Source organism: Pocillopora damicornis, chromosome 2 (assembly GCF_964200805.1).
Source record: "Pocillopora damicornis chromosome 2, jaPocDami1.2, whole genome shotgun sequence".
Classification (NCBI taxonomy): Eukaryota; Metazoa; Cnidaria; class Anthozoa; order Scleractinia; family Pocilloporidae; genus Pocillopora; species Pocillopora damicornis.
The window spans coordinates 18583740-18609708 of NC_142671.1; the positions used below are offsets into that span (position 1 = coordinate 18583740).

General features: G+C 38.3%; 3 protein-coding genes across 3 annotated transcripts; 2 read left to right on the forward strand and 1 right to left on the reverse strand.

Annotated features, from left to right (window-relative positions):
- The first annotated feature begins 32 nt into the window (after positions 1–32).
- LOC113682847 (uncharacterized) lies at positions 33–16191 on the forward strand. The gene is made up of 12 exons (XM_089196113.1): positions 33–305; positions 550–618; positions 2285–2349; positions 2883–3116; positions 3640–3864; positions 9918–9930; positions 11730–11791; positions 12153–12386; positions 12919–13168; positions 14008–14069; positions 14348–14578; positions 14771–16191. Exons 2-12 carry the CDS (start codon positions 561–563, stop codon positions 15101–15103), a joined length of 1767 nt encoding a protein of 588 aa, XP_089052239.1. The 5' UTR covers positions 33–305; positions 550–560; the 3' UTR covers positions 15104–16191.
- Positions 16192–17035: 844 nt separating this feature from the next.
- On the forward strand, positions 17036–20646 carry LOC113682846 (Golgi-associated plant pathogenesis-related protein 1-like). The gene is made up of 4 exons (XM_027200023.2): positions 17036–17228; positions 18505–18566; positions 19542–19775; positions 19891–20646. The coding sequence occupies exons 1-4, from the start codon at positions 17156–17158 to the stop codon at positions 20236–20238; spliced, it is 717 nt and encodes a 238-aa protein (XP_027055824.2). The 5' UTR covers positions 17036–17155; the 3' UTR covers positions 20239–20646.
- On the reverse strand, positions 20337–25459 carry LOC113682848 (uncharacterized). Its single transcript, XM_027200026.2, has 4 exons — positions 24315–25459; positions 23521–23768; positions 22538–22663; positions 20337–22294 (listed from the first exon to the last, which is right to left on the reverse strand). Exons 1-4 carry the CDS (start codon positions 25333–25335, stop codon positions 20687–20689), a joined length of 3003 nt encoding a protein of 1000 aa, XP_027055827.2. The 5' UTR covers positions 25336–25459; the 3' UTR covers positions 20337–20686.
- Positions 25460–25969: the final 510 nt, after the last annotated feature.

The window sequence follows — 25969 nt, forward strand, 5'->3', positions numbered from 1 at the left end:
CAAACAATGACGTCGTTACTTTTGTTTTCAAGTATGGACAAGTTCCTGTTCAACAACTACAGGAAACACAATCCGCACATATTTTGGTCATTAAAAAAAAACGATATTTGGCCGCCTTAATAATTCATGTCCTAAAAGAGAGGAAGTCATCTGGAATGATACGAATGACAAGTTATCCGACTTTTAACTGATGCGTTGTGACTGAACCTGATAAAATCTTGAATATTCTTCAATATGAGTAAAGGTGGTTAGACTTCAGGTAGGTCTTCGACAGTTGTGATTGCTGGGGTTTTACAGTGCAAACGGTACGTAGTATTTGTTCACGATAAGCGATGATTCGAGTTCATCGAATATTTTATGAGAACTTAAGACACTTGGGCTAAGCCTTTCAATATCGATTACATTATACGTCATTGGAACACACATAAGATATACATACATTACCGCTTATGTGCTATTCCTAAGACGTTCCTGATAGAAACGAAATGTGATGCGCTTGAGACGACATTAGAAATATATGAAAACTGGAATACCCTTTCACTTTTACAGAGCCATTAACAATGGAGATTCACGATGTGATGCTTCTCTTCTTAGCTGCTGTCTTGACAACAGCCACAGGTATGCAAGCATATTTTTTATGTGACTTTATTCTGCGTTATGTAATCAAACGACTACAATATATAATTACTGCTCGACCACAAAATACTCGACGCGAATGTAAGATCCACTATCAAACCGTCTTTCCCGAGGGTTTGACCTTATTTTACGGGTCTTCGCGGGGCTAAGTCGCTGAAGAGGTGATTGCTACCTTCAGTCTTCGAAGAGGGGTCGATCTTTCTAATATGTGCTCAGTCAACGGACCGAATATGTATTTAGCTTCCAATGAAATATTTGTGCGAGCCGTCTAACCTGGCAAGAATATCGAATGACTTAGAATCATTTGCACGTCAGGCAAAAGCGATGGACAGAACTCGACAAAAAAAACCTTCAGAGGTGGCCTGTGCTTATTTGGAAATTTTTGGAATTAATTGTAACACACAAATGTTGTTGCTGGATTGGCGATCAAACACAAACAAAATAAAAAATGTTTAGACCATGTTATGGTTGAGTAGGCTGCTGATTATATGATGTTGGCATGAATGAAAGCTGATATTTAGTCTAATTGCAGTTGTACTAAAAATAACTGTTTAAGCTGAAGCTTCCTTTGTACTAAACACAAGTGACACTGTTGTATGCTTTCTTCACATTTTCAGTCGTGAAAGATAATTAGGCAAGCTTTTAAACAAGCGCCGCCAAAGGTGGCATTTTGCTTTCATTTTTTTGACTTTTGACCAAGTAAATAGAAAATGGATGAACACTCATGTAATCTACTGGCAACCTTCAGAGCTGTAAGTTTTACCAGACTTATCTGCGCGAAGGGAGAAAATTTTGCCTCCGATTTCTCGCTTCTTTTCGGGATTTTTAACGTTTGAACTTAGCCTTTGCAGCTCTGTTTGCGACGGTAAAAACTGTTAAACATTTTTTGAGCTGGGACGAATTTCTCGCCATAAATAGAAGACAGTAAAGGGACACCTTATTGCTGCCTTGCCTATCGTAACCGCTTTTCCAAGAATTTTACTTTGAATCAGTAGTACGTTGGCTTTACTTCGGTGGAGCAAATACCTTAGCCGTGTTATTTCGCTAACGAAAAAAATTTTAATGCTGGAGTAACGAATCTTAAAATGTTTTTTCAGGTTTCAAATTCGTCCAGCTCTCAACTCTCAGCGGGCAGGAGTAAAAATAAATTTTAAATTTTTTCTAGCCGTAATTTTAGGGCTTCGTTTTCCGGTTGTAAACTGAGCTGACCTGTACAAAGAATGCTATGTTTTTTCTATCACTCTCTTTTTTTCAAAAAGTTACATTTATTGTCTCACGATAAAACGTCAGATGACTTTTTCAAATTTAAGCACGAGTAATTGACACCCTATATCTCAGTCAGCATACATACATCTTTACATCTTTAAGGTGACGAGAAGGAGAGAATCGTCGAATAGGGCTAGGAGTAAGGGGTCACGTGAAGATGTAACAAAAAATTCTCATAACAGACCTTCAAGAAATGTGCACAGAATAAGGCTGTACATATTGGGACCCGGCGAAGGTTAAAGGGAGGATATACTGGAAGGAATATCTTTCATTTACTATTTAACTCGTCAACAATAAATATATCATCAAGTTGTAAATAAGTTTAAACTTAATCATTATTACTGTTTCTTTGTCACTCATGAACAAAACTGTTTGATTGCAGCCAGCACAATGCCATTTAGAGATCAGTGTTTGTATTGGCACAACTACTTCCGCACACTTCATCAGGTAAATGCACTTGATTCCCTGCGCATGTTCAACATACTCGCCTCAAAGATGCGTTTGTCGTTCCTTTTTTAAGCCCCAAAAGTATAAACGAAAATTTCCCGAACCATTATGTACTATCATTCTCATAGTCCCTCACTGCCTGTGACTTAAGCGGACCAGTTACGAGACATCTCTCGACCTCTCCATAGACTTCATGTTCATCTCAAAGGCGCATTCAAGGAGGTTTGTAAGGGGGGAGGGGAGTTGTGGGGGGAAGCGCGGAGGAGTTTTAGGCTCCAGGTCCTTGATCGAAAATTTCTACAAAAGTGACAACCTACAATGATAAAAATATAACTTTTCAACGCCCATTACCAGTCAGGGCCGCTCTTCTGGACAGTCTCAGGGCCCTCTAGTTCATTTTCAGAGATAAAATAATTGGCAAAGTTCTCCAGTCTGAAAATATTTTGTGTCAGCCATATCCATAAAACAGTCTCATTAGTTTGAAGCTCATGCACCAAGCATTTTTTTCAAGTGGCCTATGCTTGTTTCTACAGGCTCCTCTTGTCACGTGGTCAATGGAACTTCAAAAGGAGGCGGAAGATTGGGTAAACTATCTGGCAGAAAACAACAAATTTCACCACAGTGCCAAGAATCCTGGGAATTTGTACTTGGCAAGTGACAGACCCAAGGAGTATTGCACTGATGCTGTTCAGTGGTTCCACTGGGAGGAGAAATTTTATAACTATAGCAATCCTAAATACTACAAGGCAGCTGGACATTTTACACAGGTAGGCTCTGGGGTAGAGATATACTAGTGGAAATACAGATGTATGGGTTGCTTCATATTTGGGGTGGTGCAGTTAAGTCAAAGTAAAGATGTATACGATATGGAAGTTGTAAAGTGCGTTAAAATGTGTTGTGCACAAGCCCTCTTTCGAAAATAGGTATTTATTTCAGTCATAGCTTAGAAACTTTTTTATGTTGAATCAGGTTTGCTTTCCTTTTAAAAGTTTCATCTCAGTAATCTGTGATTCTAGTTTAAAAAGCTTTTATCCTGGGAAAAGGGGTTAATTAATGGAAATCATAACCTTAACAGAATCACCTCAGGGAACGGGGAGGGGGGAATATGTGTATGTGCTATTCATATCAGCAACATTCGCTCGTGAACAGGTGTTTAAACGGGATCTTTGTTCCAAGATAAAACTATGCATAGCTGCTACCCGCATCAGTTTCCTGTTAAAAACGATTGTTACTTAACAGCAATACCTATTTATGAGTACACTTCTTTTTTTTTTTTTTGCGATTTCTCAGGTGATATGGAAAAACTCAAGACAAATTGGGGCTGCTTGGGCTATTCGTAAGGACAAAAGGCTTGTTATATCGATCAAGTACAAACCTGGCGGTAACGTCGTCAACTATTTTGGTAAAAATGTTCTTCCACCAACCGCTGCTCTCTTGGGACCAGAATGGACGCGAGTTCCACCGAAGTTTACTAGGTGTCCGAGTTTGATTACTACAACTGCTGGCACTAAGAAAGTGGGAACTAAGGAAGAGGGAACAATGTCGGACATATTCGCCGCATCAGAGAGGACTGTGTCAAATATTGTGAACTTTACCGGTTCTCTTGTTCTTGCAATGTTAATTTCTTAATATTCCTTATACTTTGTAAGCCCCCGCACGGATGGATAGGTTCCCTGGTTTCAAGTAATTTTAGTTGCTAACCCTGTGTTTTTGGGTAGATGGTTTCCGAGCGACACATCTCTGAGTTTAATGGTTATTTATTTAATTCAAATATAGATATATGAAAACTTTTACAACGCCAGGTTGCCACCTTAAACGGAGGGTTTTTAGTTCCAGGTTTCCAATCGAAAATTATGCAAAAATGCTGAAATTGTATACAAGGCGGAACAAGATTCAGTAGTACAAATATTGTTCATACCTAAGTAAGTTAAGTTAAGTAAGGGGGTAAGTTTCTGAAGAAACTGTGGTGCTACGTCGGTGGGAGAGTGTAACAGGGTAATTTAGTATTATCAACTGAGTTGATAACGTAAATTGGCCACCGTAAAGAACTTAAAAGCTTTACGGTGGCCAAGTTACGTTATCAACTCAGTTGATGATACTAAACTACCCTATAACTTGCAAATAGGTCTCGACACAAGATTTATTTTCTTATACTGAGGTGAATAATAATGATATATTGTGGATAAACACGAGTTGAACACTATTCAATAGAACCACTTAGAAAGGAGATAAACGATTACAATTGTTTCATACGACGATCACGGCGCGCGCAATATTTAAGGTGCTGTGCTTGCAATCACTGCGTCGGAATATTATCAGCCGTCTGTTCCTATGTAGAATATGAGGGGAATCTTAAAAAGTTAGTTTGCTTAGACAGAAAAAAAAACACAAAATGAGAATAATAAGCAAAAACGAAAAGAGTGTTAAGAATAAAGAGAAATTAGCACGGATTGAAAATGAAAAACTTGAGAACTTTGGGCATAGCTTCATACATTCACAAACAGCGAGGCAGCGTCTTTAAAAGAATGTTCATGTTGACTAATTTCCTGTCATGCATGGTAATGTACAAATCAAACACGACATAAAAAGATGCTCTGTTCCAGTGTAAGGAACGCTAATAGTGTTTTCAAAGCTCCATCACATGTAAGCATTTTAAAAATATTTTAAATGGATCAATAAATTTTCATTGATGAATATAATTTATGTGATTGATGAGAGAAACTTAAATTAAGTGTTGGATGTGACCAGCTCTTCCACTTCCGGGGTGTCGATTTCCCTTTCCCAAAATTTCAAGGCTTTCGTACATCCCACGCACTCATTCTCCTACGCTTTCCTCTCCATTCTTCAAAGTATTACGTTACCAATGTAATATGTATGGTTCTGAAAATTAATAGGGTTACTTATTTCGCTTGTAACTGAATACATGTTTGAATATATCCGCTTTAACAATAAGCTAGCAGTCATAGTAATGTTCTGGCGAAGTCATTGTAAAGTTGTTTGACTTTGTGTAAATTACAGCAAGCTACACCATACACATTAGGGTTTAAAAAAAGTACAGGACTAGTTAACACCCACTAACTGTCTTTGTCATTTGGATAGGGCGCGGTGAGTGTAGTAAATTTGAGAGTTTCAATGTGGCTTAACCTTCAGCTGTTCACTGAAAAAAGATTTTTGCGATCTATTATCGTCCATACGAGTGCTAAGCTCGGCTTAAAGTGTTTTGGTAATTAGGGAGGAGTTGGACTGACTCAGCCGGATATTTGAGACGTGAATAGTGGTAAGAGGTCGAGGGTATTTTTTTTTCATGGTGCGTGCTGAAAATGTTTTTTTTCTTTCTCATTGATTGACTGAGTAACGTCAACGATCGTTGCAAGCTATTGTATTCGCTCTTTGATTACTGTTTGCGTCTTGAATAGACCTGCCCTATCGCGTCTATGATATAAAATTATTTTAAAAAACATCTGAATTGAATCCTTTATTTGCCGGCTATATCTCTTTAATATGCCAGGTATCATTAGACCGCAATAAGTCTTCGGCTTCTTTTTCTTTTTTCAGAACTTCCTATGGCAGGTAAGAGCTATTAGTGACAATGTTCTTCGCAGTCAAGAGTTATGAGCGAATCTGGGTCCAAATTGTTGGAAAGTTTTAGAAAAAAATTCCGCAACATAATCTGCCGAACATGCCGTTTTATGTTTCGAATAGTTTTCGCGGATTGTATAATTACTGCTGCATCGTTCGGACTGATAAAACTTTACTAACAGTCTCGATCCTATTAGAGCTTTATAAGTCTCCTGGCTGAACAGATCAATATCTACACTGAAAACAATTTCGGGTACATATTACGATTTGTGCTTTCCCCAAATAGTTTGACAACGACTGGGTGGCGGAAACGTGGAAAAATGAGCTTCTTGTATTTCTTCTTCATATCGGATAGCTTGACTTCTCTCTCTCTCTCTCTCTCTCTGTTTTAGAGTTCTGTATTTGGTTCAATGTACAGATTGTTCTTGTGGCTCGACTCATTGTTAGTCCGAGATTTATTGCTGTTTTCCTTTTATTCTACGCCGATCCAATTCCCTCAATAATGTCAAGAATGTTAAGCTTTTTGTTCATTGACAAAAGTTCATAACTAAGATAAGGGGGGGCATGGCTTCCTTTATTGCTTTTTGGGAGTATTAATTTTGTTGTTTATGAGAATTGTGACTAAAGAGATAAAATCTTTGCATGAAATGTTGAGACATCTGCGCCAGTCATACATGGTTTAAGGTGTCCGGCAGTGACATTGAGTTATTTTAGGAGTCTTCCTCCAAAAGTTATCTCACTGTTCTGTCAAAACGCTTAACCCAAAAAGCCACACGCATAGATCAAACTGAGATAATAAGCCATTCCCGGCTTTTCTTTAGCGAAGTCTAGTGTGTGAAGTGCTAACAAGGGCTATCAGTCTGCTGATATGATAGAATCTAATTGCCCTTTCCAAACCTTCGTTCATTTTTCTAAGACGGTTTCACAGATTAGTTTCTGAGAATATCTAAGCTGCAGCTTTAATTTTTAGAGGAGAACTTGCAAAGGCAAGTTTGTATATTTTCTACTACAGGAACAGAGTACAATATTAATACAGTCAACAAAGTCTCGCCAGTATATTTCAACGTTCAATTACTGCAGTCTCAATGTAGTATTTCCCATGGGGTTGGACGCGGTTCTTAAGAGTATAGTATTATACGGTATATGCATGCTTATCTTAGTCGTAAGGACAAGTTTCAACTCTCTATATTCTACTCTAAGACTGGATTGTTGTGCCCGGGCTTCACCCTTTGTTCAAACGCAAGGAGGCATGCTCGAGTTACTTATTTGTAGCGTTATTTGTGATTCAACTTGGAAAAAGTCGGGATCGTTAGGTATTATCTTTTTTGAGGAGCACTTTCTACTTTCGAGCATTTTAAGACTTAAAAAAACTCAAGGAAAGACCCATAAAGCCAGAGGCCGGGTGTTAGGTGTTTTCGTCTTATTGTAGTGTCTAACAAAATACCCCCTGGCGGCATATTTTCGGTCACATGTTACTGTTAATATATAACCGTTTCAACAAGTCTGCTTGAAACGTAATGAGATGTGCATACAAGAATCGAACCTGTGGTAACATCTCGTTCGGTATTGTTTCTGTTGTAGCTGCTGCCATTTCACTCGGACGTTTCAGTCGTCGTTCAGTCGTACAACCAAGAAACCAATGAAGATATCACAGCTTATAGTTGTGGTGATTCCGTTTACAGGCTTCTTGAATTTGTGCTCAGGTATTTATTTTTCCTTTACGTTCCTTGTGTATGTGTGTACTTTGTGTTTGCTTAAAATATATGATATGAGTGCATGTACAATACTATCTGAAGAGGGACAAAAAATACATTCAGAAAGCGGTAAGGAAGAAGTTAATCTAGGCAACTGGATATCTGTAAGCATAAAAATAATCAATCGTGACAGAATATTCAGTTCAAACTAAATGGAATCATGCCGACGATATAGAGTAATTTGCATAAGTAGAAAAACAGAGATCTTGCATAATTGGGGTAATCTAATTGCTCCAGCTGCGTTGGATGTCTCTAAAATTTGCCGCGATAAAAACCGCGATACTTCGATGAAACTTTATTTGAAAAAAAAACGGTCAGGTCTTCGATCTCGTAATCCGAAGAGCGAAACTATAGCTGAGAAATAATTTGTTAAATAGCCTTTCCTTTTATATGTATTCCTCTTATGCATATTATATTGATCACTCTTAATCGCTGGTCATCGATTGCATTGATAAATACACAAGGAGAGATGAGGCAGATGAAGGAGCAAATTACTGTGGGTGAATAACTTAGCGCAATCACACGCGCGCATCAAGAAAAGAATACAACGAAATTAAACGGTCTTTCTATTTTCAACTATAGAGGCTCGCTTCATTGATTTTCATTGTGTTGCCAACACTCAGGAGAGTTCAATATATAGAGACCGCTAGTTCCGGTATTTTTAAAGTCGGTTTTATGTCTGCAAAGCATCGTGGGTATTCACATCTATTTTCTCTAAACCTGACTGCCCTGTCTCTTATGAAAGAACTTTATAAGCTACGCTTGATATAAATTTTCTCAAGGGTGCTCTCCATTTTAAAGTGCTTGTCTTTAAACGTTATGCTTTGTCTTCGAGTCTTGTGTGCTTTCTTTCTTCGATGAGATACAAATGATCGATATTATGCTAGTTTTAAGGCAATTTGTGTGAACAGTGGTGCCCTCAAAGTCATCAATTTTCCATAAAAAGTTCATTTTACTTGCTAATGATATCTCTTTGCTCATTTCGTAACTCTAGATTAAGAAATAAATCCCATCGAAGATTTTTCCCTCAGGCATGTTTGACCTCCGGAAAGTGAATAAGACTCGTATGACACCTTGACTAAACTTGAGGACACTTTAAGTAGATAGGTGTGGCTAGGTGACATATTTCGGCATTAACATTGCTTTAAGACTAAGAGGGAGAAGTTTGATATAAAAATATGAATGCATTTTTTTGTGCTAGTCTGTTAAAAATGCATTAGAAATAGTTGCTTTTGGCAAGCAAGTAAGTAGACTTAACACTTTTTTTTAACTTTTCATGAATGTTACTCGCTGAAAATTAATGAAAAGGCTAATTGGCTCAGACCTATTTAGAAGGAATTTACTCCATGTACGGGTATATGCTTACTAAGACTTAAAAGTGATCCTGATAAGCCTATGTGAAACAATTTGTATGCGGCGTAAAGATGAAATTCTGAATGACGAGGAAGGGGACCCCTTTCTAATAAACTTCTCAAGATCAGACCGGTCTGACTGATTTGTTGAGCTACTAGCTGTAGACAGATCTTAAAGTTGAGCTCAATGCTCAGTGGAGTCCTGCGGATTCATGTTATAACTTAATGGTGTCCTTGGTAACAGTTGTTTTGATAATTACTGTCAATAACGTTAAAGCATTAGATCAACGAATCAAAACAAGGAGAAAAATATTAAGTTGCAGGTCTCATCCTGTACCATTCAACCCAACGAGACGAACACGACGCAGAGCAGGCAAATATATTCGTCTTAGTACATGTGTCATGCATTTTGTGGAAGGAGTTTACGAAATTGCTTCGAATTCTGTTGTAACCCTAGCGATGCTCTCTTAGAACAAGCTACTTGTTAAAGGAACGAAATTTCACTGAGTTTCCGGTCCTCAAGTTCGAGGTAAAATCTGTTTTCATATACGCAGTTGATTTCTATTCTCAGATAATTTTTTTCCTACTCGGTGTTCTTACAAGTAAATTTACTCATGAAAACAATTTTGGGATTTTTCCTTGATTAGACGTGATAAAAGTGGGTTATAACAGAGTTATAGTAAACATATTCCTTTCAACCAAGTACTTGACCTCTCGCTGACTCAACTTATAGTGAAAAAAAGAATCAAAACTGTGAATAAATTCATCAAAAAAAAGTAAGGTTTCGTAATGAAAGATCACAAAACTTAATGCATCAGAAATCGGTAAAGAAAACTGAAAGGGAAAGTGTAATGATTCGGTTTCCTACATTCCAGAACCTCAGGAATCGACAAGTGGTATAATCCAGTATAGACCACAAGATCGGTTTGAGCCAATTTTCTGTCAAAGTATGTCATCATTTACCGATGGACGTACGTCACTGAGACCCGAATCAAGTTTGGATAAAAGCTACAACAACTAGAACTTGATACGTTCAAACTTGAATCGAGAGCGCGAGGGAAAGAGCTGTTAGATTTATTGCATATATATATACTGACCCAAAGGAGTGGTCTGTGCGATTCAATAAGCTGAGTGAAGCCATGCAAATTATTTTCTTGGTGACCTCCTTGGCTGCCATTCTGCTAATAGCAACAGGTATGTGTGTGTTAAATCTTGTGTATTTTCGTTATTTTTTACGCAATCTGACAGTTGATGAAAAAATCTTTTTGGAGTCCACTATTCCGAGTTACAGTTTTGTTTTATTAGTCAGTCAAGTTTATCCAAACTGACCAAATAATCCAAGATTGGTAAAGAAATATAGCGGAAGTGTAATCATGAATTTCCTGCATCAAATGAAGCATCGCTTGCGATGTGTAACTGCTCATGCAACTTCGTGAAATCCTTAAATATGCTACGAAGCTCGAAAGCAATGCTGCTTGACAATCGCTTTTTCAATCTTTTCTACGGATATATTATTTCTAGACCTCAAACCTTTCATGACAAGTTATAAATAAGCTTTGAAGGCGGTAGACCTCTGATTGTGCAATGGATAAAATATACATATTACACGAGCATTGTATTTTCCTTCTTCGCCTCGCCCAGTTGAAAGAGTGACGCCCAACTTGCCTCTGTGTATATGATTTCTACATTTTAAATACCGTGACTTATCTCGTGGATAATAAAAGAAAGGGCCGGATGATTCCTTTGGAAAGAGTTTGCGATTGTGTTTATACTTCGCACCGTTTCCTTAATGAATGGAATCGGAAACCAAACAAATACTGAGCTGATTTGAAACTGGCTTTTCCTTCAAAATACGCTGAGATGATTCTTGACAGTCAACTTTATTGAGACAAGAAGTTCAGTTCTTCAACGCGTGTAAGACTTAGCGTACACACAGACTCACAAACGATAGGCAAATAATGTGCTTTTGCTTAACCTGGTTGACTGTGTCTGTTGATTTTATTGTTATGTTTACTTCTTATTGCCGAGGAACGTTTTTTTGTCACGCTTTCACCTTAATTTGAAAGATCTTATTCGCAGACCAAATCAGTTCCAGCAGTAGGGGCAAATTGAAAGTTATGACTTGGACCGCTATCGGTTCTCTAATTTCGTGAGGTGGTGTTTGTTTTGTTCATTTTAAATAACTTAAGTCTTCGTGTACTTTAGTTCGAAGAGGTTAAAAAAATAGAAATAAGGATATTGACCGAGAGTGACACACTTCGTTGTTTGAATTCTTCTTTCTGTAAATCAATAAAATTATTTTATCTTATGAACCTTACAGTGGCTACTATGTAAAATAATGGGGTTAAAACGTATCTTACCAAGAAAGTGAACCAATTAGAAACAAAGCTTATCGTAACTTTTCAACACTCAGGCGTTCTTCGCCCTTTTTATGGTTAACTCTTTCAAGTTTTGTTTTCCAACTCGTTTTCACCATTGTCTTCTATGTTTTGACTAGCGGGTGAGGGAATTTCTTTGTTATCAAGTTGGTTTTCTCTGAGATTAAAAGACTTAAGTTAACTTAAGTTGTCACGTGAAGATTAAGAACAATAGTCCAGATTTTTGAGACAAGTGATTCATTAAATTTTAATAAGGACGCTTCCGCTCTGTGTTTTTTTTAGTAATTTTTATAAATTCATAACAATCATGATTGCAGGAGCAATGACGTTTAGAGAGCAGTGTATTTATTGGCACAACTATTTTCGGACACTTCATCAGGTAAGAAAAGAAACAGAGGCAACTGGATTGACATGTATGACATTTAGTATAATTATTTCTGATTGCAGTCAATTAATATGCAATCAGACATTGGACCCTCGTAATCACTGCTTCAAAATTTGATCATGCTGGTGTTCATAGTAGTTTTCGAATGGCAGCTTCATCGCTGCTTACAAAACAATAGAACTCGAATATATGGTGCGTCGAACAGCTCGGCTAAGTCACCAAAGTAAATGAAGTGAAACAAAAGATTCGAGGGTAAATGATCATTGCACACAGCATAACTCAAAAGCTACTCCCTCAAGTTTTATCACACTGAGAAATGCTTATTTAAGTGTAACGTTTGGACTCTTTTTTTAAGGTTCCAAATGTCACGTGGTCGATGAGTCTACAAAAAGAAGCGGAAGACTGGGTAAAGTATCTGGCAGAAAATAACAAATTTCATCACAGTGCCAAGAATCCCGGGAATTTGTACTTGTCGGTTTACAGACCCAAGGAGTATTGCAGTGACGCTGTTCAGTGGTTCCACTGGGAGGAGAAGTTTTATAATTATAGCAATCCTAAATACTACAAGGCAGCTGGACATTTCACACAGGTGATTCAAGAGTTGGGGACAAATTGAGTTAAAAAAGCTGTAATGTTGTTGTTTTACGATAAAAGCTTCATAAACGTCGTACCCTAAAGACTTTGAATGGTCGAGGAAAGCTTTTTGTATAACTTGAATTAAATTTTTTTTGTGTGCAATCCTTCTTTAGAACCTCTTGTTTTATCCAATAGAAAACAAGCTCCTTATAATTTGTAGTGTTTGCATGCGTGTCTAAGCTGGAAAGTAAGAAAAAAGTCAGTTTTTTTTTTTGTAAGACACCGGGCGGATTGACAGAAAGCGCCCTTCTGCCCGTTTTACAAAAAAATTGTTAAATTGAAATGAAGTTATGATGATAACAAAAAGGAATTCGCACTATTCGGTTTACTCTTTGTCTGTATAGGGATAGAACAGTATTGTTGACAGCACACCTGAGAACTGTTGTTTGGTTATCATAGTCAACAAGTGTGGCCAGGAGTCCATAATAACGGGCTCCTAGTATGGAACATTATTCATGCCTTATATCATGTTTGTCACATCTCAGGTGATTTGGATGAACTCGAAAGAAATCGGTGCTGCTTGGGCCATTCGAAATGACAGTAGACTTGTTATATCGATCAAGTATAGAACAGGTGGTAATGTCGTTGGCTACTTTCGTAAAAATGTCAAACCACCAACCGCCGCTCTTCTACCCAACTGGCCGTATGCTCCTCCTAGATTTTCCAGATGTCCAATCAGAACTACTACCATCCCACCGACTACTACACCCATCCCTACTAAGCCTGATACAGGAGGTAAAATATAAAGAATAGTCTCCATTTAGTGCAAAATTATGCAAGGATATATGTCTGGGGACATTATCTGTTCCGAGATGCGAAAACTGTGACCTTCGAGGAACAGGTAATGTCCAAGGACAAATATACGCGCATATTTTCGCGCGAACTTGAGACTATTACGTTCATTATCCTTCAAATATTTTGCAACGCGCGTTACAAAATTTTTACAAATAGCCTCCTATTTCCTGTGTGGAATGTTTTTTTTTTAGTGTTCTCTGGTATGACTTTGGAACAAACAAAAATTTCCCTTCTTTTGTAGCAACCACTAAACGCTCTATCATTTTGAGTTAAACTCTAAACGAAGACTTATTGATTGGGTGATATCTTCGGATATCCGCTAGTTCTGGCTGTGAGATATTCGGTCACGTGATGCGTTTAGACCAATCGTGCGCGAGAAATAATATATGATGGATCATAAATAATTATTATTCATAGCACGAGTATAACAGGCGCAGTTATGTATCTTTACATAAGTAGGATTATTCTAAAACTTAGGGGAGTCAATTTTGTAGAAAGTGGCTCCTTTCCCGTCTAATCAATCCCACAGTTCACTTCCACTGACTTTTCACCTCATTAAGTGTTCATGACAGTCCATCCCTTGATGCCTTACGCTCCATTTACGCATGCGATGTTCTTTTCTTTTTTGACTCAGTTAACGCAACACGCATTCATTTCAGTAAAGGAAATGTGGCTGTCTCTTTACAGAAGCGTGCACAATTAACTTCATGTTAAAGGAGACCTCAGAGTGACTTTCGAGTGGTGAACCCGTCTGATCATTATGTTCTCTTCTATTCCAGGTACATGGCCATTCAGAGATCAGTGCCTTTACTGGCACAATTACTTCCGGACCCTTCATGAGGTAAATAGAAGTTTTGTTAAAGCGAATTTTCCAGGAAGAACGCAGTTAATAACATAAGGACTAAAAACAATAAGAAACACGTTTGATCACTGTTATGTGGTAGTTTTACCGTACCTAAAAAACGACACCAATTCGAAGTTATTTTCTGTAATCCACTCAGAAGAAATAGCGCGTCATTATATTTATCTTAACGGCATAAATATAGTAAGATAGATTTTGTTAACACCCGACTACAACGGGTTCTTAAATTTTGCCAATTTGTGTTTCAAATGTCTAAGGTTCCTTTCGTCACTTGGTCGCTGAGCCTTAAAAAAGAGGCGGAAAACTGGGTTAAGTATCTAGCAGACAACAACAAGCTTGAATTCAAGAATAATTCTGGGAACTTGTACTTGTCAACGGAAAAACCAAGAGAGTACTGTAGTCAAGCTATATGGTGGTTCCATGGCCAAGAGAGATATTACGATTACAAAAATCCTCGTTACATCAAAGCAGCACGAAACTTTACGCAGGTGAGTCAAAAATAAAAAAGTTCAGCGGGCTTTGAATTACATTTTTGTGATCCACATGTCTCCCTTTCCATGAAAAATAACGTTACTCTATAGAATATCGATAGTAAGTAGTTCAGCAGTCCACATTGTGTGTCGTAAAATTGTTTATAGCCTAAATAGTGCACTCCTAACTCTTCTTTATCTGAATTTTAGCTTATTTGGAAAAGCACGAAACAAATTGGCGCCGCCTGGAAAATCCGTAAGGACGGAAAGCTTATTGTGGCCGTCATGTACGACTCCGAAGGTGGGAACGACAAAGGTAATTTTGAAGACAACGTTTTCCCTCCCTTTGCGGAAACTTTGGGCCCAGATTGGTTGCGGACCCCTCCTGAATCTTCGAGGTGTCCAAGAGAAAACATTGTGACACGTCCCACTAATGAGTCCATCATTTCAACAAGACCTCATGTGAGAGCAGCAGCGGAAAGACCTTGCATTAGCTTGGACCTCTTCATTACATTTGTCATACTTGCAACCTATTTCTGGTAAACGGAAACTAATTCATTTGAATATTTGAAACGTTTACTGATTGCCCTTTGAGACTTCTGTGTCTTCCAAGCACGAATCGCACTCTATCGTACGATACGGTTCTCCAAGTTTTGTGGTAGAGCAGTTCGTTTTTCGTAGAAGAGTACAAGCAGATTCAATATGCTGATTCCTGACTTGGAAATAGCGAGCTTTCTATTGTAAATATTAGATAATTTCCGATGAATATTTAGTTAACACTAAGTTATTTATTGAAAATTACACTGCATATGAGAAGGACGAATGCGAGTAATAATATTGATGATGATTAGCCTCGGTGCAGGCATCTCCCATTTTCCCCTATCATAAATGATTTCGTAAAGTAATTTTTACAACGTTATAATTAAAGCTATTAATATTTATTTGCGTTACACTACTCGATATACGGTAAAAAGGATTAATTTACCAGAGCTAGAGTAAGGTTTCGTAACGAAACACTTTTGCATGAATCTGTATTAACGGATGACATAAGGACAAGTATAAAAACTGGTCGGGGAGGTGGGGGTTTGTCCGTCCATTATTCCTTAAAATGAATTTCAATTAATTCATGAGAAGAGCAAAATTATCAAAAAATCACAGTTTCGCAATACCACCGATGGTTAACCCTTCAACTCTTAAGATGTAATTGTTAATTCTCCCCTGTAGCTGCTCCACATTTCCTTGTAAATTAGTTACGAGAGTTTGGTGTTAAATCAAGATAACAACTATTACCTGAAAAGTTTAAATATTCTCATTACATGTGTACTGGATTATGTATGGATATTATTGGGAGAAGTTACATGTCAATCACCTCTGGAAGTTAAAGGGTTGACGAAGTAACACGTTTTCAGTCAAAGCACAATCAGGTATGTTTTTCTTCAGCCGAATGTACATAAATATATAACGACTGTCGGATGATGGGAGGATGATATCGAACAACTAATATATGTACAAGTATGAAGTAATGCACAGAAATGATATGATAACGAACATTGATGATTACTTCAACCTACTTTGTAAATTATGTTAAAAACTCACGCAATGAAATTAAAACTGTTTAAGTGTCTAAACTATGACGTGTGTGGGACTATGATTCTTACAACCACTCCATATATGCCTCTTTTGTACAGACAGCTGAGAACGTTTGTTTAGTCTCAAAGCGTATGTACCCCTCTTTGTCTACTACGTGCACTGTGTGCATGTCATGTTTGGATGTGGAACAAACTGGGATAGCTGCTTTCCCTTCTCCTTCTTCTACTTTACTACTAACTTCTTTCTAGATACCGATGTCTAAAAGTGTTGTAGAACATCGTAAGCGTGCAAGAAACTATAGCGTATCAGACTCAGTTGTTGAAATTTTGTGGAGGGTGTCCCGCCACAATTACCCAGTTCCCTGACTTCATCATAGACGTCAACAAGTCAAGTCACACATCGGTTATCGGTCTTAACGCCTCACTATTACCCTCTTATAGTGCTGTAGTTGTCTCAAGACTCCGTGTTTAACCCAAATGCATTCTCCGACTTTGTAAACTGCTGAGTTTTTGTCACGTGGCCATCTTCCTCCCCTTTGCATTTTGATGTAGAGAAATATGCATCACTACAACTTTTTCAGGGCACTTAGCACCTTTGCTTATGAAGGAGGGAGCAGTGAAGTTATCTCAATGAACTAATACCATTTGATTACAGAGCAAGCAGAACTTGCTACATCGTGTACTTTGCTACATATTTTTACATTATAATCTACTGGATATGACTACGCTGGAAAAAATGTGGGCGTGATTATAACCAATGGTCGCATCGGTTTCTAATGTCAAAAGCTCAGCAAGCACTCTTGACAACAACTCAGTGTCAGCATTGAAACAAATTAACAAAACATAATTAAAGCAACTTTAACAAAAGCTTTTGAAAACTGGCCTGTGTAAACTAACAAATCAGTTATAAGATGTTGAGTTACTCAGTTTCCACACGTCTCGAATACCACTTACTGAGAACAGAGATAGGAACATAAATTTCTGCGCAGGGTAATAACTACACATAATGGTAACGTCGAGTAGTGGTTTTGGTTTTCTTTGTAGTCTGGTGATATCTTCGTCAGTGTTTACGAATGTAGGTGAGTAATATAACACATTCACATCATGCAGATCAGTTCACAGGATTACATTTTATTAAAGTAGCTTGGCGACACCGTTGAGAGGTCTCCAGGAATGTGTCAATAACGCGAGGAACAGAACAGTTGACTGTATTAAGTCAGCAGTAAGGCTGGAAATCTAATTGTAAAAGTATACCAGCCTGTAGCTATATTATTTAAGGTTTTTTTTTTAAATATGCATTTTTTTTTTCATCTTAATTAGTGGGACATTCGTAGCATGGTGCGTCAGTGCTTTTGTTTGTCTCCTTTTCCAAAATGTTTCTTTAATGTAGTGATAAATTTAATTCAATTTAGTGTCTTTTTTTGTAATCTAGTGGAGTGAATCTAATATAAATAAAATACTCTGGATTGATTTAGTTCTCAGGTATCTATAGTGTCGGCTTGGATATAAAAACTAACTGAACAAAATATTTGCATCGCTGTTTTCGATCCATCGAAGATTATATCGTAATTTGCATTTTTAGCATTACTAGTTTGACTCAACACAAAGAAAATAATCTTAAAAAGAGTAAACAAGCTCAGATTATGTCCCATAAGTTGACTTTCTAATCAAATGTTTTGACATGTAATCAACTCTTACTTTCGCACTGGCAAATAACTCCAAAATATTGCCTAAATTGTCCTTTTTTCAAGAACATTTAGAAGCTTCATGAGAGGATGCGAGAGACATTTATGTTCTTTCTTCAATTTGAGGAATTCAGTTACATCCAAACACCAGAATTAATAAAGAATCACATTCCTCAGTTGCCAAAGGAAGTTAGAGAGACTCATTTAGAAAATATTTTGACTGGTTTGACACCGTACCTTCTTTAAGAGGACGCGCGTGCCACACTTTGTTTTTTTTTTTTGTTTGTTTTTTTTTTTTGATCCAGAGCGACAGTTTATTTTCGTTAAGTGGTCTTGGAGATATGTTGTGAATGGAATACCATCTTTTATTTATCGCAAACGGAACCAAGCGTTTTTACGATGAATGATTATGGTTGCTGTCACCGAAAAAGCTTTCACTCACTCAGTCAGTTAATCAGTCCAACAGTCAAAGGGTCAGTTTAACAGATAGAAACTCATTTAAGTCAGTCCTCCAATCATTCTTTCTTTCAACTATTTATCCACTAATTCATCCATCCATTAATTTATTCATCCATCCATTTGGTCAGTAAGTTAAGTAGTCATTTGATTGATCAATCAGTTAGTGTCTCAATCAATGACAATCTTTTTTGTTCATCCAATTTATACACAGGCTCTTTAAACTGCAGACAACAGTCGTTGTTATGGCATAATTACTACAGAGGAATTCACCAGGTTAGTGCGGCTATTCAGAGGGAGGGTTTCTGTATTAGACATGGTTTGAAGCTACTCTGGTTTATGTATTTAATGAATGTAACCGAAGAAGTTACAATTCATAGACCCAACGTTTCGACACTCCTGTCTAGTGCCTTCATCAGGGGTGATCTAAACGCTGCAACAAGCGGTCCTTTTATACGATCACTAATTAGGTGCCTTTTTTCTGATTATTTGTCAATTACCATCACTAATTAGTGATCGTATAAAAGGACCTCTTGTTCCAGCATTTAGATCACCCCTGATGAAGGCACTAGACAGGAGTGTCGAAGCGTTGGGTCTATGAATTGTAACTTCTTCGGTTATATTCATTAAATCTGTAAACCAGAGTAATATCAAACCATGTCTGATTGTCCACCTGGTTGCCGTGTGAACTTTAATATGTTTCTGTATTAGTTGGCTACTCGCCTATTTCTGGAGTGGAGAAACAAATGTTCCGCTACTAATCTTTTACACGGCCCTAACATCAGTAGAAATTTTCTCTGTACTGTTCTCTTTACGTTTCCTCAAGGTGTTGAAAAAGAAAATTTGTTCAACAATCAAGAGTTTTTTCAATTGGCGATCATTTCCTTTATTCTTGTGACCTAAACCCTTTAACCCCTAAGAATGATTAGTAACTATTTTCTCCTATCCGCATCACCCCTAAAACAAGCATTGAGGTCATGAGAATAAAGGAAATGATCACCAACTAAGGAATCTCTTGATTGTTAAACAAATTCTCTTTGTCGGCACTATAGCAGATGCATAGAGAACAGTATGGAGAGAATATATACTGATATTAGGGTGTAAAAGGGTTAATGTGTGATTGGGGGGTGATATTGTGAGGAGAAATTAGATGCTGGTCACTCTTGGGGGTTAAAGGGTTGGAGGCTAGGCTACCTCCACCTAATCTCAATCGTGGACTTTACTAACGCATTTCTGATTTTTTCCCGTTAGGTTCCTAATGTCTCGTGGTCATGGGGTTTAAGGAAAAAGGCTAAAGACTGGGCGGATTATTTAGCTGAAGAAAATTTATTCGTTCACGAAAAAGGGGATCCAGGAAATCTTTACTTGTCTCCAGGAAAACCTGCCGAGCCCTGTGCCGCTGCGGTGAAAGCATTTTACACTGAGGAGAAATTGTACGATTACAGGAAACCGGAGCAGTTTATGGGCGCTGGACACTTCACTCAGGTAAAATAAACCATTCGTGCAAGAGTTTTTTAGGCGGTTTCCCCTTAATTGTGGCTCTACGATACATATCTCACGGCAGGAAGTAATACAGTATTGTTTTTCTCCTCTTTCTTAGGTTGTTTGGAAAAATACAAAGTACATTGGCGCTTTCTACAAAACTAGACGTGATGGCAAAACGGTTGTGGTTGTAAAATATTCTCCCGGTGGTAATGTACGAGGTTACTTTGCTAAGAATGTCTTCCCTCCAAGAAAACCAGTAATTGTGACAAGCACTAAGCCATTCACTAACGTGATAACAGACAATCCTACATCAGCTGGTAACACAACATATAGAAATCTCACCACACTGGAACCTAAACGAGGAGTTATAGCCGGTGCTACAAATCTCAGAAAATGGATAGGGATGCACTTCGCATTTGAGTGCTTTTTTGGGGGGTTCCTAATTTCCTTGGTAGATATCTAAGGGTGAACATGACAACGGATAATGATAGAAAGAAGGAGGTGTGTTAGGCCCTGGGGGTAATGGTATACTACGAAAATGATTACCTGAACACCGAATTGTTAAATAAATCTCAAAATATTCCATTCCTGGTCCAAAGACGTAAAATTATAAACCTTAAATAGTACAATAGTATACTAAACACGTTTGGCCAACACTGAAGATTAGTAGAGGAAGCATAATGATCAAGATAGCATAAAACAGAATTTTAAAAAAAAACTGTGCGAGATTTTCAGCAAATATATTTATATTTTCTAACGTAACTTTCACAGGTAAAAATCTTCGATAGAACTTTTCAGTAGACACTAGTACATAATCCATTTGTTTGAGTCAGGTATCAAAATAAAAACAGTGATTTTTTTTTAACTTTAATTAAATTGTCGCAACATGGTCTGTGTTGTCAGCGAAGATATCATTCGGTTTGATTTGCTTTGTGGTATCGTCGTGGTTTTCCAGGATTTCGGCCATTGTCTATATCGTACACCGCCTCTATTCTTGCAACTGTACAATCTAATCGTTTTAAAACGTGTTCTTGTTCTTGAAAACGATCGATTCGGTTGCGCTCGTCGATTATCAATGCATTCGATCTGGTCAATTCCTCCAGGTTTGAAGTAAGCAAAGAAAGAGAGCGTCTTATCTCTGCATGAGAGCGCTTGAGCATGTCTAAATCATCCAAAACTGAATCGAACTCACTTCGTTCCAGTTTACCAAACTTCTTTCCTCCGAAGCGTTTACTCACAATGTTATGAATTTCAGATACTTTCTCATCCTGTCTCCGGCTCTGTTCTTCTTCTTCCGAGAAAACTGCAATATAATCATTTTCTTCGGGACTGTAGTTCTCTCTTATATATTCTCTGTAGCGCCTAAGCTTATTCTCTGAAGTGTCTAACTCCAGATCTTGAAGAAGTCGAGCCCGCTGTATGGCAGCTGTCGCGCGTGCGTTGTCATAAACCCTTTGGAAAGTGTTGGACAAAAGTGCGATGTATAGATTCATCAGAACAATGGCGGATATAATTATAAAAGAGCCACAAAGGACGCGTGCCATATAGGGGGCAGCCTTCTCTAACTGAGCGAAATTATAGTCATCTAACAAAGGCATGCGGAGCATGGTGAAAATTAAACTCGTTGTGTCGTTATATCCTTTGACGGGGGTTTGTGAATTCTGACCGTACATAATCCAGAAGGCGGCCCCATATGGAATATAAATCATCATTATCACGAGCAACCATTTGGCACTGTCCTTGACAATGTGGTCAAGCATCACAACAAATGGCCCCTGGTTGGGAAATGGACGGGCGTATTTGAGCAAACGAACCCACACGGGGATCACACTGCAAGACAAGATACGAATGAAGACATCATGGTAGAGATTGTTCTCGACAAAGACACTGCTCATGTGTAGAATGGTAACGACTACAAGCATGGCATAGGTAATAATGTCTACAAAATTCCAAGCGTCTGAGAAATAATTGTTCCCCTTATCCTGCTTGATTCTTTTAAGTTCTTGCTCTACAAAGTTTCTTTCCTGAGGCCACCTGGGATGACAGAATGCAAAGTCGCGCTCCACCTCCTTTCTTCTCCACTTCATCAATTTCTTAGATTGCTTCTTGGATCGGTAGTATTCCTTCCCTTCCTTTCTGATTTCATTAAGCGTTATGGCAAGAAAAACTATCGCGATCACTATCTTCCACCAATTCTTACTCAGAGGAGTGTAAAAGTTGTCCACATTTTGGGGTACTGAACACGCCAATATTGTGTATAGTATAGCCATCAACACGTTTGGTAGAATATCTAACCAAGCTTCGGCTCGAAAATATCTCCATTTTACATCGATGAGGCGTTGAAAGATGGGATGCATTATAAGTTCAAGACAGTTCGATTGCGAAACAGCTTGTAAGGGGGAGGGGGCGAAGGTATTGCACCCCTTGGGGGAGTGGCAACTTTCCAGGAAATTCAAATAAAAATGTTGCTTTCGATGAATTCTGTCGACTGAGTGGAACTGGTCTAGAGCTTTGTAAGCCTGTAAGTAATACGCAAGATAAATTTTTTTCAGTGGGAGTTTGCTTTTCACCCTGCCGACAATGTCCAGGGAAATCCTTGATTTTTTTTTTTTTTCGAATTCAATACAGAACGAATTTGAAGGACTCATCGTTTGATACGAGTTCTTGGGCGTCTGCAGCATGGATTGAGTCGCATGGATTAAATTGCTGAGAGCCATTTTGGTACTGTAGAATATCATTTAATAGTAAAGCACACAACTCACCACAACAGGCATCTGAGAAATAAGTAGCGAAAGGGCTGACAATCCACTATTGTCCTTGACGCCGGCCGAGGCTCCCTCATCCAGAAGCGTCCGCGTTGCCTCGGCACTATTGTATTCAGCAGCAACCTACAGACAAGACAACCATTGGGGTTTCTCTCGTAAATGAAGTAACAACTGATAACAAGAAAAAAAATTAACGTTCGACAGCGGACCTGTTGATAGCTCCAAGCAAGTTTCCCCAAAGTTCCCTCCATTTGTTAAAAACCGAATTTGTTAAAAGAAGAGAACTCAATTCTATGCAAAAAGCTCCAGAGAAACGCACTGCTGTCAAATTGATAGTAAAAAGTTTGAGGCATCACTGATGGAGAGCAACCAAAAATTGTCTCCTTGACTGCCCTATCTCTCAAACTGTGGTTATTTTATGAGGAACACCAGCCATGTATTTAAATGACTATAAGAGGCAAAAGGATTTAGAGAATTAGTGGACGACTTGGTGCGTATTAGTAAAAGCTGAATTCATTCAACGTTTTTCCAAAGACACAGCACTTTCAACTTTTTCCACAGACGCATCTTGCTCATGCATTTTCAGAAGTCTTGGTTACGCGACTTAAGTAATGTCAGTTATAGTAGGAAAAAAAAGAAAGAAAACTACCAAAAAAACACCATAATACACGACAATAAGGCACCGGTCCATTAATTATCACCTGGGGGGAGCGGGGTTATTTCAGTCACCATCAAATTGACCTGAACCTGTAGTATTCTAATGATCCCCCTAATTGGCATTCAATTTTCCATAGTCCCCTCTTCGCACTCTGTTTATAGCAGCGATTGCACCCCCTCCCCCTGCTAAGTTTCCCCTTAAAAACCATGTGATCCGCCCAAAATAGTCCAACCCTCTCCTTCCTCTTCAGGCCTAAACGTCCATTTTTGAAGTAACAAAATGTCGAGCCAATATAAGCTCTAGATATAAGTATTCAACAAACCTGCAGGGGAGTACGGAGTTTGTAGCCTCTAGCATCGATATCAGCTTCACAAACGAGCAGAATCTTAACGCACTGATTAGCCTCATTCTTCGCGGCATAATGCAACGGAGTCTGGTCCTCACCTGCAGTCTTCATGTGAAGATCAGCACCATTATCGATAAGAAATTTGACCATTTCAGAATAATCAGCCGAGGCTGCCACGTGTAAAGGTGTTCTACCATAGTCATCGGCTTTGTTGATGTCAGCCCCTGTGAACGGACACTAATTTGTTACTGACTGAGAAAAGAACTATAAAAAAACCATGCGCATACATGAGCCGCTTGGAGGTGCAAGTGCGTGCCACTGACGCAGAGTAGAATGAAATTATATCAGATGAGACTCAATCAGTACGTTTGCGATGTTTCCCTTGCTGGAAAAGTACAGCTTTCTTTGTTCAAGTTTACCGAGTAGTTTTAACACAAAGGTAATATAAATGTACAGTTAGCATTTAGGTTACTTTCTCATTACCTGTTAAGAAAATTCCATTAAATAGTGAGAAAGAAAGAACAAAAGAAAACGCCGATGATTGAGAGAACCAGAAGTGTTTTAGACTTTAAATTGTGTTCTTCACCCGGTATTACCGATAAGTTGGATTTACAAGCGCCACTCTAATCCTTATTGATCTTCGGTATGAGTGACCTTTTGACCCTGCTAGAGGAGCATTCAAGTGTACTTGTCCATTCTAGTGGTGATCAATATGGACAAATGTGAAGAGGTCAACACAAAATTTATACCCACACACAAACAGTATCTACCTTGCTCGATGAAAAACTGCGCCACTTCAATTCCCCAAGTCTTGGACACCTCGTGAAGTAAGGTCTGACCAAATCTGTCACACGTGTTCACGGATGCTCCTTCGCGTATCAAGGACTTAATGTACTCCAAGTCCAAGGAATCTTCTAAATTAGGAGAGCTCGATAGCTTAGCAACATATTTTAGCAAACCTTGGTTCGGGTCTTGTAAACTCGAACAGCGACTGCGAACGGAAACGCTCGACTGAGCAGTCACGGCATCATCTTCAACAACATGCAGCGTCGATCCTTCAATGGATTCAGTCTCCTGATCTTCTGTTTCCATATGTAAAATAGTGTAGGAACGCACGCTCTTCTTCCTACTTCTACGTTTTTCACGTTGAAGCATTCTCTCGTAGCTCGTCATATTTTCGTTCCTCCGTCTTGTCGTAGCGGGACTAAACGCGATTTCTGTGCAAGTGCGGGCAACTGGAAGGCTTCCTGTGTCGACTTCAGATGAAGTGTCAACATGCCTCGTGATATCCGCACTACCATTCTTCAGCTCGAGAATTTCAGTATCATTTGTTTGTGGGAGTTGTGCTACAAGAGGAGCTATGGGAGGAAGTCGCCGGCTGCGCGAATTTTTCACTTCAACTTTCTCCCTGTCTTGTGTATTCCTTACTGTAGAATTCGATCGTGGAGATTCAAAAGCGAATGTATTGTCAAATGTTTTCTTTTCATTCGGCGCCTCCAGTTGAGCGGGTGCTACTTTCTTTCTCTTCTTTCCCCGTTTCACATACTCTTTTGCCGTCTTATTCATATTGGTTACAATTGTATGGCTCCTTAAGCCAAAAAAGGCCCACAAAATCCAGTTATGTTTAACGATGTTTTGTGATGTTCGAACGGTCGTTAGCGGCTTAAACAATTCCCTCATCTCCCTGGGGGGAAGAAACTTTGTCGGATGCAAATGCCGATCATGCGAGCACGTTTCCATCAACAAGAGAGAAAAACAAGAGATAGCTTCACGAAAACAAGACAAAGGCATTTTTGACAAATTGAGCGTAGAGCACTGTCTTGAAAAATACCTAAGCTCCAGAGTAGGTCGTTTGTTTCAATAGCATTACGATGTTATCAAGCAAGATTTAGGTCACGATTAAAAATTCAAATTAACAATGCGAAAAAAACACAACAACAATTCAGCGGCTATAATATTACAATTGCCAAATTCTACTTTGATCAATAATCGACTTATAAATTATTTTTAATAATAGTAATATGAAGTACATTCGATTTATAACTACATCGATATAAAGTAAGAAAAATCTTGATGATGAACTTTTCAGCTCATGTCCTCCGCAAATGATCTTTTGTTTGTGTTCAGAAAGCACGGAAAACTTTACACATCATCGGTGGTGTGATTTGCGTTGGAAGAATTTGTATGTTTCTTACATGTATGTTTCTAAGAAAAAGGCTCTGAACAATAGAACTTGAAAATCTTTTGAAATAGCGATTTGGATTTATGCCGAGTGCAACTTTGCAATACACAAGTTGTGACAAAACTGACATGAAAATCGCATATAATTTTTAAATCACCCAATTACAAATGACAAGAGATCATAATTTTCACTTTTATAGTCTCTTGCGCTTGAAAAATACTATTATAATAATGATTTTAGATA

What these genes read in the sequence shown, in the direction of transcription:
- LOC113682847 (XM_089196113.1), top strand. Translation starts at nt 561, where the DNA reads ATGGAGATTCACGATGTGATGCTTCTCTTCTTAGCTGCTGTCTTGACA. An exon ending in ATTTTCGGACACTTCATCAG is followed by an intron (nt 11,792 to 12,152) that starts GTAAGAAAAGAA and finishes TCTTTTTTTAAG; the next exon opens with GTTCCAAATGTCACGTGGTC. An exon ending in TACTAAGCCTGATACAGGAG is followed by an intron (nt 13,169 to 14,007) that starts GTAAAATATAAA and finishes CTTCTATTCCAG; the next exon opens with GTACATGGCCATTCAGAGAT.
- LOC113682846 (XM_027200023.2), top strand. Translation starts at nt 17,156, where the DNA reads ATGGTAACGTCGAGTAGTGGTTTTGGTTTTCTTTGTAGTCTGGTGATA. An exon ending in GTCAGTGTTTACGAATGTAG is followed by an intron (nt 17,229 to 18,504) that starts GTGAGTAATATA and finishes ATTTATACACAG; the next exon opens with GCTCTTTAAACTGCAGACAA. An exon ending in GCGCTGGACACTTCACTCAG is followed by an intron (nt 19,776 to 19,890) that starts GTAAAATAAACC and finishes CCTCTTTCTTAG; the next exon opens with GTTGTTTGGAAAAATACAAA.
- LOC113682848 (XM_027200026.2), bottom strand. Translation starts at nt 25,335, where the DNA reads ATGCCTTTGTCTTGTTTTCGTGAAGCTATCTCTTGTTTTTCTCTCTTG. An exon ending in GCAGTTTTTCATCGAGCAAG is followed by an intron (nt 23,769 to 24,314) that starts GTAGATACTGTT and finishes GTCCGTTCACAG; the next exon opens with GGGCTGACATCAACAAAGCC. An exon ending in TTTCTCAGATGCCTGTTGTG is followed by an intron (nt 22,295 to 22,537) that starts GTGAGTTGTGTG and finishes TATTACTTACAG; the next exon opens with GCTTACAAAGCTCTAGACCA.